The 19,778-nt window shown below is 34.9% G+C and overlaps 1 protein-coding gene across 4 annotated transcripts in view; it reads left to right on the forward strand.

Annotated features, from left to right (window-relative positions):
* Positions 1 to 2,471: 2,471 nt before the first annotated feature.
* The window catches only part of MMRN1 (multimerin 1), a 76,668-nt gene continuing 59,361 nt past the window's right edge, over positions 2,472 to 19,778 (forward strand). For 2 of the 4 annotated variants that reach the window (XM_047091014.1, XM_047091017.1), the window contains exons 1-2: positions 2,472 to 2,743; positions 7,742 to 8,560. In XM_047091014.1, the coding sequence (XP_046946970.1) occupies positions 7,986 to 8,560 (575 nt within the window). In that variant the 5' untranslated portion in view covers positions 2,472 to 2,743; positions 7,742 to 7,985. Of the gene's footprint in view, positions 2,744 to 3,944; positions 4,064 to 7,741; positions 8,561 to 19,778 lie in introns of those variants that run through there. The other 2 variants (XM_047091016.1, XM_047091015.1) reach the window with 2 other exon arrangements.

Consider the following 19,778-nt stretch of genomic DNA (forward strand, 5'->3'; position numbering starts at 1 on the left):
TTTTTCCTTTCCAATCACTCTGCTTGTTGTTTCTTTTGTTTACCTGGTTGCAATGGTTAAGACTTCAAACACAATAGTGAGCAGAAGTTGTAAGAGCAAACATTTTTGATTGCTCTTTATATTAGGGACAAGCATTTAATCTTCCATGATTAATAAACATATTATCAGTACATTTTTTTGTGGATGCTTTTGTATTTCTAGTGTTCACAGGGATTTTAATATAAACCAGTATTTGTTTCCAGTGCTTTTGCTGTACCTATTTAGAAACATACACATACTTTTTAAACATTAATTTATTTTCTTTTGTTTTTAGAATTACATTGCTTGATTTCCAAATGTAAACCAACCTTGAATTCTTAGAATAATCCCCTTGTGGTTATGATATATTAGCTTTTACATAGTGCTGTTTAGTTAGAGTATTTGTTTTCATTTCTGTGAAGGATAGTGGTCTGTGGTTTTATTTTTCTTGAAATATTTGGTTTTGTAATATTTGATATTCATGTTTTTCTGGCCTCATAAATTGAGCTGTGATATATTATTTTCTCTTCTTTTTTTTTTTTTTTAATCAAAGTTCATGAAGACTTGTGATATTTCTTCCTTAGATTTTTGATAGAATTTTCAAGGAAAGCCATTTGGGCCTGGAGTTTTCTTTGTTGAAAAGTTTTCATTATGAATGGGGCTTTTTAGATTTCTATGTCTCTTTCTATCACTTTTAGTAATTTTTTTTAAAAGAATACATCCATTTCACTTAAATTGTCAGTGGATTGGCATGCAGGTCTTCTGGAGACAAATTCTTACAGGTTTTGCCTGAGGAAGATGTCTTTATTTCCCCTTTACTATGAAAGACATTTTTACTAGATATATAATTCTAAATTAACAGGTCAGTTTTTCCTTTGAATACTTTAAAAAAGTCATTTTATTGTCATCTTGCATTAACTGCAATGAAAAGTCAACATTAATTGTTCTAACCTTTTTGTAATACAATTGTTTTTTTTTTTTTAATTGTTGAATGCTTTCGATATTTTTTTTTTACTTTGGTGTTTCAGGATTTTACTGCAATATGCCCAGGCATAATTTCCTTCTTGGAGTTTTCTGAACTTCTTGAGTGTTTGGATTGATGTCATTTATCAATTTTGGAAAATTTTTGTCTATTATCTTTAAAAATTTCTCTTTGGTCCTAATCTTTCTCCTTTATTTTCATCTTTATTTACTCAGATTACATGTGTGTCTACTGTATGAAGATGTCCCACAGACCTTAGACACTATTCCTTCCTGTTCTCTACACACTTACGTTTTTCATGTTTCCATTTGATTTTTTTTACCTGACTTCAAATTAGCTGATTGTTTTGTTTTCTTTGATATTTCCACTGTGCTATTAAGCTTATCAAACGAGTTCTTTATTTCTGATATCATACTTTTTATATCTAGCATTTCTATTTAATTTTTTAATAGTTTTTTTCTCTGCTGAAAGTTTTTTTGTGGTCAGATGGGTTGCCCACATTCTCTACTGTATTCTGTCATAGTTATGTTAAATTGTCTTTCTAATATACCTAATATCTCAGACTTTCCTGAATCTTTTTCTGTTGCTGTTTTCCTTTTTTTAAATGCTTATTTATTTATTTTGAGAGAGTGACTGAGAGAGCATTAGCAGGGGAGGGGGAGAGAGAGAGACAGAGAGAGAGATAGAGAGAGAGAGAGAGAGAGAGAGAGAATCCTAAGCGACTCCATGGTCTCAGCGCAGAGCCCGATGAGGGGCTGAATCGCACAAACTGTGAGATCCTGACCTGAGCTGAAATCAAGAGCCATCGCTTAAATGTCTGAGGCACCCAGGCTCCCCTGATGTTTTCTTTCTTGATGATGGTCACATTTTCTTCTTCCTTCATTTGTCTCATAATTTTTTAGAAGCATTATGTGTAAAAGAGCTATAGTAGATAAACTTTACCTCAGAGGAGAGCATACCCTTACTCCTGTCAGACCTTGAGTGTGGGGGCTGAGTCACACCAACTTGTAGTTGAGCTGGGTCTAATCTACACTAACATTGTTTCATCTCTTATTAGTTTTAAGTCAACACAGTCTTAAAATACTTCAACAGCATGATCAGGATTTTCCTTCCAACAAAGTTTTCTGAGTACAGGCAAAACTCCAGAGAGCTCTTATCCTTTACCACACAGAAAAAGGCTCTCTGAACTTTGTGCAGCATAAGATCTAACATTAAAGTGCAATATTATGTGCTGCCTTGACATGTGAAACCCAGAAGGCTTAGATGGCCTAACCACAAGTTGCCTTCCACACTCTGCTCTGGTGGATAAGGTCCCTTAGTCAAACAGTCCTCCTTATCAAAGGGACCAGGCTCAGTTCCTCCTTGTCTCTAAGTCATGGGTTTCGATTCCCTGGCAGCCCGTAGAATTATTTAAACAAGTCAATTGCATCCTCCCATGGGAGCCAGGAGGCAGCCCACCCTCTCGTTATTACAAAGCCTGCTTCATGTAGCCCCTGGTTGTTCACTCTGTTCCTACATGCTACCTCTGTGCGACCAGTGTGGTATGAGATGTTGTCCTCCCCAGTGTGAATATATGTATGAACTGCTGCCAGTCTCATTCATCCAGTGGCAAGTATCACATGTTCAGTATCCCCATAACCCTAGGGTGGGAATTCTCCCTCATCAGTGGAGTGAAGAGGAAGATTAAAACACTAGGGAAGACCTCCAAAATCACAGTAAGAAATCATTTCTTAAACATTTCTGGTGAGTTCTCTTATTTTTCCAGACCTATCTGTGAATTTCTACACCAATTTCTTCAAACTTTTCCTTGTCTCCAGCCTTCGGGGGACCATTGAAGTGTACTCGGTGAAGACCTGGCATGACTCAAAGTCATTATGTCTTTAAGTTCTCTTGCCCTTTCCCCAGCCTTTGGAAGGTTATCACAGTGAGTGGAGCTCTCTTGATAATGAAATTTCTGGTTTCCCTATTGGTCTTTTCTGACACCGGGGGAGAATGGGGGCTGACACCTTGTTACAATTTTATGAGGGTAGAAATCTAAGGCTCTCCATTCAGCCTTTGCTGGCAAGTGTGGGGATAGTATCACATTTTTTTTCTGTAGTGGTTGGTGGGAATAGTGAAGTTTTTGTCTAAATAGATTCCTGTCTTTCTAAGCTGACCATTTTTTAGTTCTTTTGGCCTTTCTCGCAACTTTTATTGTTTGTGCCATTGGTGTTTCTAGTTTGCTAAATTCTCCAGCACTGGAAGATGAGAAAAAAAGAAAATCCATAGAACTCAATCCTGGGTTCTTCCTTGGGTCCTCCTAGCCAGTCTGCCTTTTTTTCTCCACCTTTCAGAGTCTTCTTATATTTGTTTTACATATAGTGTCCTGGATTTTAATATGTACTTGGCGGGAGGAATAAGGGAAAATTGTATGTATTCCATATTTCCTGGAGAAGTCACTCAATAGCCAGACATAAATTGGGAAGTGACATATTATTATTTCCAGAATTTTCAAAAGAAATTGGTCTTAAAGAATTTTAAATTTATCTCTTTCATTTGAAGTGTACTGTTTTATTTAAATGGGAAATATAAATTACACACTAGGATAATTTTACAAACTCTCAATATACATTCACTAATAAGGGATATTTTGTCTTGTCTTATCAATGTGTTCTTAATGTTCTTAATTTTAAAACTAAAAATTTAACATTAAGACAAGCTATGTTGTATTTTTGTTTCCTGAGAAACTAATATGCTTCTCTCACTTAATATTAAGAATTACATAATTCACTATACTTCCATATTCTCTTTCCTACCAGCCCACTAAGACCTACATTTTGTTCTTAATTTTAATTTGTTTGATACCTTGTTTTTTTCTCTGGCATTCTTACTGCTTCATGATCCTTATTACATAGCTGTTAGTCTTTGCTTTGATTATGGCTTCAAAATAAACTATCTAAAATGTATTTTGAAAACAGGTGAGTTTAAAACAGTGGGCTTCCTAAAATTTATTTAGGAAAGATTTACAAGAGACAATCTGGCTGAAGGGATGGATATTCTAGGAGACTTCTGAAGCTGTATTCAGTAAGTATATTATGTTTATTTATATTGTGTGTGTGTGTGTGGCTATGAGTTGGAATATACTCAGTACATTCACAGTTTCAACCACTCATTTGTTTATTCAACAAATATTTATTGAATGCTCACCAAACACTGTTCTAGATGCTGAGGATATAGCAGTCTTGTGCTGTCCTGGAGGTTCCATTTAACAAATGAAAGAAAATTATTATTGGGCTGTCAAAAATAAGACACTGTCATCCCTTACAATACTGTACAGAAATTGAAGAAGGCACCCAACCAAAGAGGAGAAAAAAATCAGAAAAGATTACACTAAAAGCAAACTTATAAAAATACAGATCTTCCCCTCTAACTCCATAAATTCAAACTAATAGAAATCATTAACTCATTAGTGTGCCTCAACGTATGTTTTAGCTGTGAGATAAAGCAACAAATAAGGAAGTTAAAAACCACTGGAAAAAAAATGAATTTAAGACAATATGACAATTCTTTTCCTTAAATTTCTGTGAATTTAGAAGTTATCAATTCTTTTTGGGAGTGTATTATTAGATGGTGGAAAGAATCAGAATAAGATAAAAATATCTGTTCTGTCAATTAACAGTGTGTTACCCCTTGAAATTATTTAACTTCTTTCAACTTAATTTTTTATCAGCAAAATGAGGGTAGAATACTTACCTGGGAGAATTAAATAATATGCCAAATTTAACTGTTTGCTTTATCAAAATCTCACTTAAATCTATTTTTCTCTTTCCCCTAGCCCTATTACTGTATGGTTATAATTCCCTTTGTCTATATATACATTCAACAGTTTTCCAATACTTTCAAGCAACATAAAATTGAAAAAATGCTTAGAACTTTGTTTTCTGTAATTATTTTTTGACAGTGACAATTTATGGAGGAGGGTGATAATGAAATATTATTTTAAATGTTTTAAACTATTTTTAAAAATAAGAATTTCTCGTGTTAAAAGGAAATAAAGAAGCTGCTATGAAATCCTACTAATCTAATGGAAGTTATTCTACACAGATAATACTTTCACAGTCATAAATGTGGCTTTAAATAATAGATAGCACCATCTATAAACAATGAAATCCTTAATCTAAGATTCTCTTTTAACTCACTTATATGTTTATTTCAACTTATTAATCTTTTTTCTAGTGATTAGAAAATTGATTCATGCATATTATAAGGGAAAAATACAATTAATCCATTATCTCATTACCTAGAGAGAACTCATTTTGAGATATGTAATTCAATCCTATGTTTATGATACAATGAAAAATGACATAAAAACCTCCTGATAGCACATAATATGATGAGTTTCTTAGTTTCTTTCTTATAAAACTACTTAAAGTGAATAAATGGTAATAGGGTAAACCATAATATAAACAATCTAGTGGGCAATGAAGGGTGTAGCACAATGATGGGATATATGTATATAAAACTCTGATGGTATAGTTTAATCCACAGATAGTATTTCAAGTAACTAGAAGAATGGATGGAGTAGCCTTTAGGCAGCAATCACAGGAATATTATTTTTCTTAATTGTTATTTGATAAGTTTTAACAAGTCTTAGAAAGCAAAATTTGAGGTTAGGCCTCTGACAGTTTCTGGAGTACAGATATTTTATGTCTCCAATTAAGGGATGATCCATACATCTAAAACCTTCAAATGAGCTTGGGATTCTCCTGGGGGTTACATCAAAAGATGCCTTGGTGAACTGATAATGAGATACAGAACCTTTAGCCTTTTGATCACAAGGTCATTTGTAAGCTAGGATGGGGGTAACCAAAAGTCGTTATTGGTCAATACCTTACAAGAGCAAAATGAATTGCTTAGCTCAGTTCAGTTTTCATTACCATTTGAGAGCTATTTGTTACCAGTTATAGATCCAGTGAGTGACCCTTTACCACTAAAGTTCACTTGTCCTGAACAGGATCAAGATGTTTTTCACAAACCATAGAAACACACTAATCTATGTGTGCCATTATTCTGGTTGTTTCTTATACTTTCAGGAAAGTCTGTTCATCTACTTTTACTAAATCTAAGAAAATGGATTTAAAATTTTACACTATAAGAAAAATTTTACTTGGGCTTTTCAGAATTACTAGTCTGCTCTAAGCCCCAGGTCGTTTGTATATTTTACAGATAAAGATGCTGTAATGTCTTTTTTTTTTTTAGTACTGAAAACCATGTTTGTGTTGTGAAAATTAATGCAGTTTCATTGCTCTGTTTAGTGACGAATTGCTGTCTGGATTGTCTGTGCTGCACCTATTTTCTCTTTTACTAATGTAAGGCTTGTGGGATTATTCTGTGGTATATCTAAGAAACAGATGCTTTGTACTTCATATCAAAGTTAATTAGAGTTGATACTGATTACTGTGTGTCTCAGTTTAAATAATCTCATATTATATATCTCTAATATGTTAATATACTTGCAGAAGTGAGTGACAAAAATTAAGGGGAAAAAAGTATTAAGGCCAAGTAGGTAGTAGTTCAGAGCATATTAGACCTTCTTTGAAATCCTGGTGTTCTGTATCAAGGATTTGGGACAGTAGTGTGCATCTACAATACTACATAACCCAACAGGCACAAGGTTTCTGGTTATCCAATTCTGAAAGAAAAATAATTCTATGGCTGAATATTCAGCAAGAACATAATGCCTGGCACAAAAATTGGCAGAAAGATTAATTACACATATATCTGGCCTTCAGATAATAGAATAAACCATAAGCAAATAGAGAGCCAAGAATATTCTTGCTTTATAATCTCAGCACCTAAGAGAGCACCTTGCTGTGAAGCTGACTGAAGGTTTGGGTAATTACTGAAAGAATGAATGAATGGGTGAACTGTTATATTATTTATATGTCCAATGGGTCTGCTGTGGAACTTTTTACAGATGAGAGAGCTTAACTGAAGCCTGAGAATCAGAGATTTACTGTAGTAATGAAATCATAAATCCCATGAAGCATTTCTACTAGGAAAACAGCCATACTAAATTAGACCAATTTAGTTCTCTATTACCTGAAGCAAATATATTTTTGCACCACAAAGTAAAAAAAAAAAATTATATATGATCCCATTTTAATTTATTTTTGTGTGACTTCACTTTTTCTTCATCCATTATTATCCAAAATTCTGATTATTCATTCCATTAACTGGTTCTGGTAGAATTTTTGAGAGCAAAGTTTAAAGTGAGTTCCTTGTATATCTGTATAATTCAATAATTTATACTTTTCTTTTTTGTTATTACTTATCCTCAAGAGCAACTTCAAGTAATGCTTTGGCTGAAGCATATTTATAAGAATAGGGGTATTTATATTTTTTTTTTCATAATTCAGCCTCTGATGTATAAAAGGGCAGAGACCCTATTAGTGAGTCTGTGTTTGTGTATGTGCATGGATATAAGCACTTGAACAAAATGTGATTCTCTGGATGGGGCACAGTGGAAAAGAAGTGTCACAATTTTTTTTCTCAATGTCCTTGTGTAGTAGAACAAAATGTTAAGTTCCTTGATTCAGCCTATCCAAACAAAATTCCATGCTGCCCATCATCATTGTAAAATTCCTCTTCAGTATCAGCAACAGACGAAACATGAGTGGACCTAGGAAAGGAAATTTACTTCATGTTTTTCTCATGGGTTTTCCTGATAATAATTGCCTGTGTTTTCCCATTTACCCTTAGCTTCGTCAGACACCCTTCACCACCTCCATAGACACATCCTACAGAGATCACGGATCACACAAAATCTACAGAAACAGGAAATCAAACTTCCTGAGTCCACTACAAAACACAGAAACCTATTTCCTCTACATATCTCAAATTGGCAAAGCTCTGAAAGTGGATTCAGTGTGGAGCGGCTGTCGAAAAGACTAGAAGGACTGTGTCTCCTAATTTCACCTGAGCTTTCTTCCTTCAGACCACTGAGATGAAGGGAGCAGGGCTATTTGTCCTGCTTTCGAGTTTATGGATTGGAGGCTTTGGTCTTACCAACACCACGTATACTTGGACTACATCAGAGGATGCAAGCTCCCAGGAGAATATGGCCTCTGCTACGATTCCTCTAAATAAAGTGCTGCCGATCCCTCAGATCACGTCTGCTGAGATAGCCACAATTCCTGAGACAAGAACCTCTGAAGATAGTCTTCTAAAATCAACAGTGCCTCCCTCAGAGACAGGCACACCTCCTGAGGGTGTAAGAAACCAAACTCTCACACCCACAGGGAAGACAGAAGGGGTGCTGAAGTTACAGACGCTTGCCCTCCCAACCAAACCTAGCCTCAAGTTCAGTCCAAGAGCAGAGTCAGTGGTCCTTTCCAACTCTACACTGAAATTTCTTCAGAGCTTTGCCAGAAAGTCGAACCAACAGGCAATCTCTCCCGACTCGGTTGCAGGCGGTGTGGGAAACCGATCCCCACGGGAAACGTACCTCAGCAGAGGTGACAGCAGTGGAAGCCAGAAAACCAACAATCAAAAATCAAGCTTTGAAACAACTAGAGGAAAGTAAGAAACATTTTCTTTTTTTTTCTTCTCCCTAACTATAAAGTCCACTGTCTCACTGTCAGAAAATGTTTTCATGGTCAAGATAAAATTCAATCACATTCCAATTAGATAAGGTAAATCAAGCATTACTTTATGTAATGGAGAAAAGATGAACAAAAAAATGCAGCAATTTTGTTTTAATTGAAGTGGTCAAAGTCACTTATAAAGGGGCTTTTACTGGAGTTATTCACTAACAGTGTAACTCCAGTGACTGTTAGTTGTTATTGTTAATTCAACTCAAGGGTATGTTGGTGGTGCTCAGAACTACACGCATCACATGAAAGAAAAAAGAACAATACAGTTGGGATGTGAACAGAACAGAACTTCATCCCATGGATTTTCCAGTGAAAATAATCTTAAATTATTCCTAGAGAAAAGTATCCACTGTACTTCGAGATTCTACAGCTCGGGGTCCTAGAAAGCCTGAGGCTTTCTTTTGCTAATCCTTTCCATCAAGTTCAAACCTTCTTACTCCTTATGTTATGTAATTGATAATGGTAGTAAAGAAAACAGTTCCATCCCTTATGGACACAATGCTGATGCAAAGAAGCCTTGATAATGTCTTCCATATTTTCATTTGATCAGCAAATAATAATAGCAAACACTTTATGACATTTGTTCCTACTGTACTGCTCTGAGTGAATACACACACACACACACACACACATATATATATATATATATATGTATATATATATCTTATCATTGAATCACTACCATAACTCCATGAAGAAGATTCTGTTATTTTTTTCTTTCCAGAGAAGTTAAAAAATTTAACCAAGGCCACCTAAAAGTAAATCTTAGGGCAAAGATTCAAACCCTGGTTGGGTGGCTGCAGCGACATGGCCATCTACCCCTACATGATACTTCTTCAGCCAGTGCAGTCTGTTCTCCTAAGTGGGTAAATGAGAGTGACCAGTTTATATCCATGCCTCTGAGCATTTAGAGGCTATCCTTTGCTTCCAGAATAAAGCCCAGATCCTTACTCAGTTGGTCATACAATGCCATCCTTGATCTGGCTTCTGCCTACCTCCCCAGCCTCATCTTCTGTGACTTCCTGGCCAGTAAAATTTGTAGCTCTTGGGTCCACAATATGCTGTTTCCTAAACCTGTCTTTGTTCCCTGATTGTCCCTTTGGATAACATCTTCTTCTTTTCTCACCATCTATTTCCTTTACCCCCAATAGTAATAGCCCTCTCAGGGCTTCTCAGGAAGCCCTCTCAGGCTGGTAGGTGGCCCTTCTAACTTTGAGAGAGCTCTCCTTGAATTCTTCTATCACTGCACTTATAATAGTATATTACAATTAGAGTGAACTTTGCAATCTCCTTTCTTACAGAGATGTATTTTGAGTGCTGGCAAAGTCTCTGACTTATAATAGGTACACAATAAATATTTAACAAACTGAATGTAAAATTTATAGATTAATATATGAATATAAAGAAGAATCTTTCCCAAAGACATATTCTTATTTCTCTATGATGAAATCTGGCTGATTCATTTTAGGTTTTTGTTGTTATTGTGTTTGGGTTTTTTGTTTGTTTGTTTGTTTGTTTGTTTTTTCCTTACTGCTCTTGCAATTTTATAGTGATTCTAAGTAAAAGGAATACCACCTCTTTCTACAGGATTTTTCTGGCACATTTTTGTCTCATTTTGTACTTCCTCTTGTCCTAGTGCTGTAGAAACTCCTGGGTACACTAAAGCTGTGGTTTCCTATCTGGCAGAGTGGTTGTTGGTCAGTGACCAAGCACTTTGAAATAGGCAGGATAAAAAGAAGAAATTAGAATTAACATATTTGTGCATTAAGCAAATATTTGCTGAGAACGTAAACCGTACTCAGCAGTGTGCTTGTGCTGAGGGTAAAATAGTGAACGAAACCTCCCACCTGTTCTGCCCCCACGGAGTCTCCAGTTCAGTGGGAAGGACATGGGGAGGTAAAACAGTGAATCACAAATGCTGATGGAGAATCCAAATGGTGATAAACATTCTAAATGAAGCCTTTGAGAATATGTAACAGAGTGAATGGACTACTCTGAAGGCCAGTAAGCCATCCCTGAAAGGAGGATATTAGGTGAAATTGAAATGAGGTATTGATAGACATCGATTGCCTACTTACCATCTCCCACAATCCCAACTCCTACACACACGTGCATGAATCTTCACCATCTCAGTAAATGCTTTGTTCCATAACTAGAAACCCTTGATACCTCCTTGACATCTTTCTTTCCCTCCTAGCTTTTATCTAACCTATCACAAAGTCTTCCTAGTACTTCCTCCAGTATATCCTAAATCCCTCTCGACCTTTACTACACCATCCTTTGCTAGCAACCATTATCTACCCCCAGACTGCTACCTTGTCCACATGTTACCTCTCTCACCTCCTGTAATCCATGTCCCACACAAGTGAGGGATCCTATAACTTTTTAAAAAATAAATTTGACTAAATAAAATGTTAAAAAAAAAGGGGGGGGGCGCCTGGGTGGCTCAGTCGGTTAAGCGTCCGACTTCAGCTCAGGTCACGATCCCGCGGTCCGTGAGTTCGAGCCCTGCGTCGGGCTCTAGGCTGATGGCTCAGAGCCTGGAGCCTGCTTCCGATTCTGTGTCTCCCTCTCTCTCTGCCCCTTCCCCGTTCATGCTCTGTCTCTCTCTGTCTCAAAAATAAATAAAACGTTAAAATAAATAAATAAATAAATAAATAAATAAATAAATAAATAAATTTGACATGTCATTGTGTATATTTAAGGTGTTTAAACTTTTAATTTGGGTTAATGCCTTTCATTTGATGTAAGACTTCATCTTTTTGACACATTATTTTACATAGTAATAAGAAAGAATAGTATGACATTATTTCTTAGAATGTTTAGGTTTATTTATCATATATATATATGTCATATATATGTCATATATATATGTAACATATATATGTCATATATATATATATTTTTTTTTTTTTTTGCATACTGAAAATGAAAATGTAAGTGAAATTGGTTAAGGTATTTCCAAGGCAATGGCAAAAACCACTGTCTTACAATAGTGACTGAATGATACCATTGCTTTTATTTTATTTTATTATTTTATTGTTTTTTATTTTAGAGAGGGGGGCAGAAGGAAAGAGAGGGAGAGAGAGAATCTTAAGTAGGCCCCATATGCTCAGTGTAGAGCCTGAGGAGTGGCTTAATCCCATGACCCTGGGATCATGACCTGAGCTGAAACCAAGAGCTGGATGCTCAACTGACTGAGCCACCCAGGTGCCCCATGACTTTAAAATATGTTCTTGATTTCAGAGATACTGTCTTAAAATCTGTGATATTTAGCATTTTGCTCACATGCTGAAGATTACTCAGTAGCTTTCCATTCCATTTAGAATAAACTCCTAAATCCTCACCATGGCCCACAAGGTCTTGCTTGATACTCCCCCTATCTCTATGATCTCATCTTTCAGCACACTACAGGTTCATTCAACATCATTTCTTCCAGTCACATTGGCCTCCTGTGTGGGTACTGAACTTCTCAAGTCAATTTGCATCTCAAGGAAACTTCCTGTTTGCTTGTGCTAGAATGCTCTCCTTTCAGTATAGAAAGATTTTTTTTTCCTCCTGCAACTTCATCTTTAATGTCCCTCCTCAATGAGAACTCTGATTATCTGGTATAAATTTACCATCCTTATTTTTTCACCTTTATTTTTTTTCATGGCATTTACCTGAAATGACTTGGTTAATTTCTGTAGGCAGTTATGTATTCTCTTTTCATAAAAGAACATACATCCCATGAAAATAGAAACTTTGCCTTTCTTATCTACTATTGTATTTACTGCCCACAACAGTGCCAGGCACCTAGAAAGAGAGCTCAACAAAACTCTGTGCTATAGCTAATTATTGAATGGATTTTGAGTTAAGGGCAGAGATTAAGACTAGAGATATAAATCTGGAAAATAGAAATATGGACACTTGACTGAGGAGAGTTTTTTGTTTTTGTTTGCTTTTGGGTGTTTTTGTTTGTTTTATTGAAAGGGAGGAGAGAATAAAGCAGAAACCAGGGCTAGTCAGAGAGTTTTCTACATTTTTTGTTTGTTATTTTATCTTATTTTGTATACATAATGGTCATAAATATGGTAAAATGTTAATGAAAGGTGGCATACAGGAAAAAAAAGTTGAATACTGAACAAGAGGAACATTTTATTTGCTGAGTTTAATGACGTGTCTTTTAGAACTTTATTCTTTTTATATAAGCTATGTAATTTGCTCGATGTACAAATAGGTAGCTTACTTTAAATGAATTATGATTTCTAAATAATGTCTAAAATGGTAAGTTCTACAAATCTTTCTCTAGACCACTTGTAAATAAAAATTTTAAACACCACACTTTAAAAAGTGATGTTTAAAATTACAAAAACTAACCATAAATTAATTCTATCATAATACGCATCTTTCTGCTTATTTCTTTGAATTACGAGTACGTTCTGGATATGAAAAGTCTGATCAATTAAATTTGTATGTTGTCTCAGTTCATTGAGACTGCTATACCAAAATAACACAGACTGGGTGGTTTATAAACAACAGAAATTTACTTCTCATAGTTCTGAAAACTGGGCGTCTGAGATCAGGTTGCCAGCACGAGCAAGTGAGAGCCCTTTTCTGGGTTTCCAGATTTCGATTTTGGGCCTCTTTAATAAGGGCAATAATCCCATCAAGAGGACACTGTCATCGCCCAACGGCCCCAGTCCCAATATTATCATATTGGGCATTTGGATTTCAACATATAAATTTGAGGGAGACACAAACATTCAATTTCTGTCGTGTGAATTTTGCAAACTTATTATCCAACCTAACAGCATCCAAAGGAAATTATTCTCACAAGCTGTAAAATTCTCAAGAGAAACACACCATATGTTAAAGAATATTTTTTAAAGTTCCTTGGGAAATTAATGCATCTCCTAGATTACTGCCAGTGAAAACTGATACTCAATATATTCTTTGTCTTAATTTTTTCTAATTAATCATCTCCTTTTTATCATTTCTTTGATATTTTCCTCACTAAATTACTACTGAATATATAAATACATATCGAATTATACATGCTGGAATTTAACAACTGCTTATATAGTCTAGGTGATTAAATGAGAAATTTTGTATTTTCACACATTTTAGTTTTTTCAGTACGAAAATATTATTTTAAACATTATTTAAGAGGAAATGCTACAAGAGTCCATTTACAAAAGCAACTGGATTAAGTATGGAATAAAGCATCATAGCTTCTGTTTGCCTGCCTTTTCTGAGGCCTTCTGGTGTGCACACTGGGAGAGCCTGACACCTACTGGAATAGAAACAGTTGACAATGTCCCTGAATGGCCTGAAGTCGCAGTGTGGGGAAAAGAAACAAAAAATAAAATAAAATGAGATAAAATAAAACAAATTTATGAAAAAAGGTTATATTTAAGTACTTTTAAGAATTGTTACTTATATATGTATATATGTTGTACATTTCTAATTCAATGTATCTCTTAAAAATTTACTATCATTAGCTTTCAAAGTTAAAAAGTAGGTTGGATCAAAAAGCAAACTCCATATACAGTCCCTGGAATGGGGACATATTCAGTTCATTCTCCTACAATTTTACACTGAAAATATTGTATATATACAATAATTTGTGACTCCGAGGCCCTGTACCATAATCTATCATCAAAAACTCAATTATATTTGTCATAATGTGTCCACTGTGGAAGGCAAACTGATGATGCCTGACAAAAGGCTCTAATTGCAAACATTGGCATATAAAGAAAAGTTTCTTTTTAAAACCTAAATTAACCAGAAAATTGAAGTATCAGAATATCAGAAATTCCCCATGATCTGAGCTTTGTATGATTGCCTTTCAAAATTTGTTTTACATGATATTTTAATAAAACTAATACTTCTATCCAAGTTTAAATATTATGTAGAATTTTGAAAAAGATGGACTATACAAAGGTACTTACACTAAAATAAAATGAATCACAAACATACATTTTGTTTGTTTGAAAATAAGTTATTTTCGGGGCGCCTGGGTGGCTCAGTCGGTTAAGCGTCCGACTTCGGCTCAAGCCACGATCTCACGGTCCGTGAGCTCGAGCCCCGCGTCAGGCTCTGTGCTGACTGCTCAGAGCCTGGAGCCTGTTTCAGATTCTGTGTCTCCCTTTCTCTCTGACCCTCCCCCGTTCATGCTCTGTCTCTCTCTGTCTCAAAAATAAATAAACATTAAAAAAATATTTAAAAGAAAATAAGTTATTTTCTTAAGGAGATTAGTATCTAGATGAACTTACCTTTAGACTAATAGCCAAAACTAAATATAAAAGTTTAATGATTTATTCGTGTGTGTTTTACATATAAAGAATCTTTTTACTAAATCTAAATACTTACCTTCAATTTCTATTATTTCTTCTTTCATATTGTGTACATTTCCTTTGGAGAACTTTCTCATTGATGACTGGTGCTCTCATGTAAATTCTAGCCTCTCATATTAATAATCTGATAATGGTGTTCTTGTTATAGTTCGATTAAAAAAAATAAAGACTTAATAACATTTGGGAAGTATTTATGTTATAATTTTTAAGACTGTAGAAACATTTTGAACAGATATATATCTATATATATATATCTGTATATCAGTATATATAGATATATAATCTACTAATAGATATCAGCATACATAGATATATAATCTAAGAGCTAAGCTTCATCATATGAAATGGATATAAATGATGATAATGTTCTGTAATGGCTTTCTGGAAATTATTTTGACCCGATATACATACGTAATTATATATACAGATATATACATATACATATACATATACATATACATATACATATATATATAATTGTGACTAAGATAAATTTATCAGGTCACTAAAGAAGTGAAAAAGGAGCCATGTCTCTCTATATAAGGCAAAATTGGAAGATATATAAATATGTAAATAGATATACAGATATCTATCCCCTTCATAAAAAAAAATCCTACTAACTCTCTGACTCATTTAATCAGCAGCAGCAGCAAAGGTTAATTCATTTGGTCTCACAACCATCCTGTAAGATAGGTAATATTATTATACTTATTGTATATATGAAGAAGCCACATTTCATGAACAAGGTAATGGCTAATAGTTGTAGAGTCAAAATGTGTAAGGAGGCGGTCTGGCTTCAGCATAAGTCAACAATTACATAACATGCCTCTCTATTCAGGAAAATTTTTTCCTTATTACTTTGTTTCATTATGTAGGTATCCCAGCCCCTGCTCTTCCCCTTCCACTTCCTTCAGGGAAAACACAGAAACAAAACTCTGGACACAGAAATGCAATCTCTTTCAGGATACCTGGGTGGCTTAGTCAATTAAGCGTCTGACTCCGGAATTTGGTCAGTTCATGATCCTGCTGTTTGTGGGGTCGAGCCCAGCATCTGGCTCCATACTGACAGCACGAAGAGCTTGCTTGGGACTCTCCCTCTCCCTCTCTCTCTCTGCCCACCCCCCTCTCTCTAAAAATAGTACATAAACTTAAAAAGAAAGGGAAATTCAATATTCTCTTCCTTTGCCTGCATTTGTGGAGTAAAAGAGAATGAAAATCTTGTTCAGGCGGCCACCCTTCATCATCAGAAATGACCTTCCAAATCTGACTTACAGAGGTGGGAAAAGCATGTGTTTATGATGGCTGTGAAGCTGAGAGAAATGCTTTCTTTCCCTTCTCTTCCCTTTTCATCCATTCATATTGTAGCATGTGACAGAATCCCCTTCCTTTTTAAGTCTGAATAATATTCCACTGTAGATAGACAGATGATAGATACATATATACCACATTTTGTTTTTCCATTCATCTGTCTGTAGGCCCTTTGATTGTTTCCACCTTTTGGCTATTGTTATTCATGATATTTTAACGATGTTCTTAAATTAGGATAGTGCTCTAGGGAGAACATTTCCCCTGACTAGTAGTGTTATCTGAAATCTGTCCTCTTCTTACAAACTTAGAAACACATATTTATCCTCTGGAACTTAGTAATTAGACTATTGAACTAAATAAGGCTTTATTTGATATTTTCCTCCCTAATTATTGACACCAAAAATTTTAGGCTTGTTAGGATATATTCTTGCCTTTAAAATAAATTCCTTTTTACTAATTTATATGGCAGAAAGAGATAGAAAGAGAAGGAGTTGGCCACATATGTTATTGAGTGGAGAAATGAGCAGGTTGGATTTACAAAAGTAGCAAATACTTGCCATTAAAAACACATGACTACTTTTGATATATTTAGAATATGTCTATTTCACTTATCACTGAATTTGGTGGGGATTTAATTGTTATGTATTTGAGGGGTTTAGTGTTGTTCAATGATGTACATAAATTCATAATTTTGCTGTTAGTAATGGTCACACTCAGTTCAGGTAGGTTTTTGTTGGGATGTATTTCCATACAATCATCATCCTATAATTAAAACAAACGTGTTCTTCATAAGATAAATCAGTGGCAGAATGAATGAATTATTCTCTTGTGAAGATTAATTAATATTTTTATCTATAAATTAAATCCCATGGGCAACTTTGCCCTTTCCCTGAAGCATTTATGAGTTCATTCATACATGTATATATTTTTATCATATGTAATTTTTAGTCATCTTTAGTCACAGGTAAAGAATGATTCTCAAGTCAGGGGGGCATAGGTGGATGTTAGGTGAGGTGTGGGAAGCTGATATGAGAATTACAAAACAATCCTCTTTCTTTGAGAATGTTTTAATTTTCAGAGGTAGCCATGTCTGTCTTGCTTGGTTTCATTTTCCTCTTGTTCTTTGAATTCCTAAATTCATCTCAATAAGGAAATGATAGAAAACAAAATCATAAAGGCCCCTCCATTCAGAAAGTCTCCCCAAACATAAATCTTCTCCAACTTCTTAGAAAAAAATTACATACCATTGGCAACTTCATGGTGGGGGCTTTATTGATGTCTCGTGAATATCCTCAGGACCTATTATTTTCATGCTATTGTGTCAACTCAAGCCACAGATTATCAGTATACAAGTTTAAACATTCAACCTTTTATGAATAGGAAGGAAAGCAATTTATTAACCTGAGTTTTAAAGACTAGTATAAATGGACAATGTTAACTGGTAGATTGTTGTCTTTTATTTATTAAAGAAAATATTCATTGTGGTCATTATTTAAATAAATCCTTTTTTGCTTCAGTCCACTTTTGGTTCAGGATAAGAATGGATGTGATTGAGTCATGGTTTGATCAGGATATGCTTCAAATGGCAAATCACGAGTTAATGAAAAAAATTTTTTTTAATTTTGTCTGTTTACTAGCTCCTTGAAAGACTAGGTTTCTAAAACATTCCAATCAAAAGTACAATAAATTGTTTATTTACAATGTTTCTCTTAATTCTTTACCCACAAGACTTCAAGTTGTGTAAGTCAAACTAGAATCCTTTCTCTACCTTCTAGTCTGTGTGGTCTGTAAGCTAGGCTGGTGTTCATAAATAACCAAAGCTGCCTGCTTTTCCCTAGAAGAAACCTTTACCTATTAACTTAGAAAATCCAAAGAATTGGGGCACCTGGGTGGCTCGGTCTGTTGAGTGTCCGACTTCGGCTCAGGTTATGATCTCGCGGTTTGTGAGTTCAAGCCCTGCGTTGGGCTCTGTGCTGACAGCTCAGAGAGCCTGGAGCCTGTTTTGGATTCTGTGTCTCCTCTCTCTGCCCCTTCCCCACTCGTGCTCTGTCTCTCTCTGTCTCTCAAAAGTGAATAAACTTTAAAAAAAATTAAAAAGAAAAGAAAAGAAAAAGAAAACCCAAAGAATCAATACAAGCTTTTTTCAGTACATGTTGCCACACAAAAGAAACGGTGTTATTACCCTTAAAGAGAATCCCAAATGCAGTCTTCTATTTGTAGGGTTATGACCCCATGGAAAGCTAAACACTTCAAAGTAACTGCTCTCCATCCACCATAATCAGTCTGGAAAGGTAAAAAGGACTTCTAGATTTAAGCAAAATGTTTGTCTGGGATCATTACTTTTGCCTTTATACTGCCTGTCACTATTTTATCTTGCTTAATTTTCTAGTTTTAAACTTATGTTTTCCAATAATTTTGTTTTAAAGTTTCAATTTACATTTTTAACATCCCTTAATAAGCTTATTTCATCAGTAGCATAAACCTAATTATGAGTCACACCAGGGGCTCTTTTGCTGTGGATAGTTCTTTCAGTTTATACTGGATCAAAGATTTCTGGGCCATGAGCAATCTGCTGGTCTGCTTTTTGCCTGCTCAACTCTTTTAGTCATGAGATTGTTTTACTATCTAGAAATTTAAAAGATCTCTGCAGGCAAAGCTGTGATTAATCCTCATAAGCGATATCTATATCTATCTTCTATCTATTATCTATGTATGTATCTACTACCTATCTATTATCTATCTACCATTTTTTTTTTCCAAAGCCCGGAGTATGTATAGATGATGGTACTTTTTTCCTGCCTCATACACACAATCCTCAACCATCGTGCAGCCAGTGTTTATTTGACAGACTATTTAACTGCTTCTGTTGAATTTAGTCATTCTCTGTATTTAGGATAGTCAGTGGACTTGCATAAGAAATCTAACCACATATATTTTAGACCACTTGAGTTTCTGTTCATTTATGTTTTAATATTTTTCCCTCTGTACTTCAGTTTGGATGGTTTCTTGTGTTCTGCCTCCAAGTACATTGATGTTAATGTCTAGGGTCCCAATGTCTGTTAAACCCAATCTACTTCATTTTTATTCATATCTTGTGTATTTTTGTTCTATTTAATGGGTTTTTTGAGATTTGCAATGATTTATTCACTATGGTCATTTTGTCTTTTACAATCTCCAATAGGTTTAAATAGCTATTTTAGTCATTGGTTGCTAATTCAACATCTATGTCATCTCTGTTTTATTGTCTTTGTTCATTGGATTTTTACTCACGTATTGGTCCTAGATGCCTAGTTTTTGTTGTTCATTTTTTTATGCTGGGCTGGTATGTTATGAACAGATTTTGTTGTCTTCCATTAAAGAGCATTGACCTCTGTTCTGACATGGAGTTATTTATATCAAGGATTTTTTTTTAAGGCTTTGTGAGCGTGTGTCTAGATTATGCTTACTCTCCTGGATGCAGTCTTTGTTAGGTTCAGACAAATGCTCAGATGTTTAATG

This window comes from Lynx rufus, unplaced genomic scaffold (assembly GCF_022079265.1).
Source record: "Lynx rufus isolate CCGP_SWC_20201006 ecotype Redwood Valley unplaced genomic scaffold, mLynRuf1.p SCAF_3, whole genome shotgun sequence".
NCBI lineage: Eukaryota > Metazoa > Chordata > Mammalia > Carnivora > Felidae > Lynx > Lynx rufus.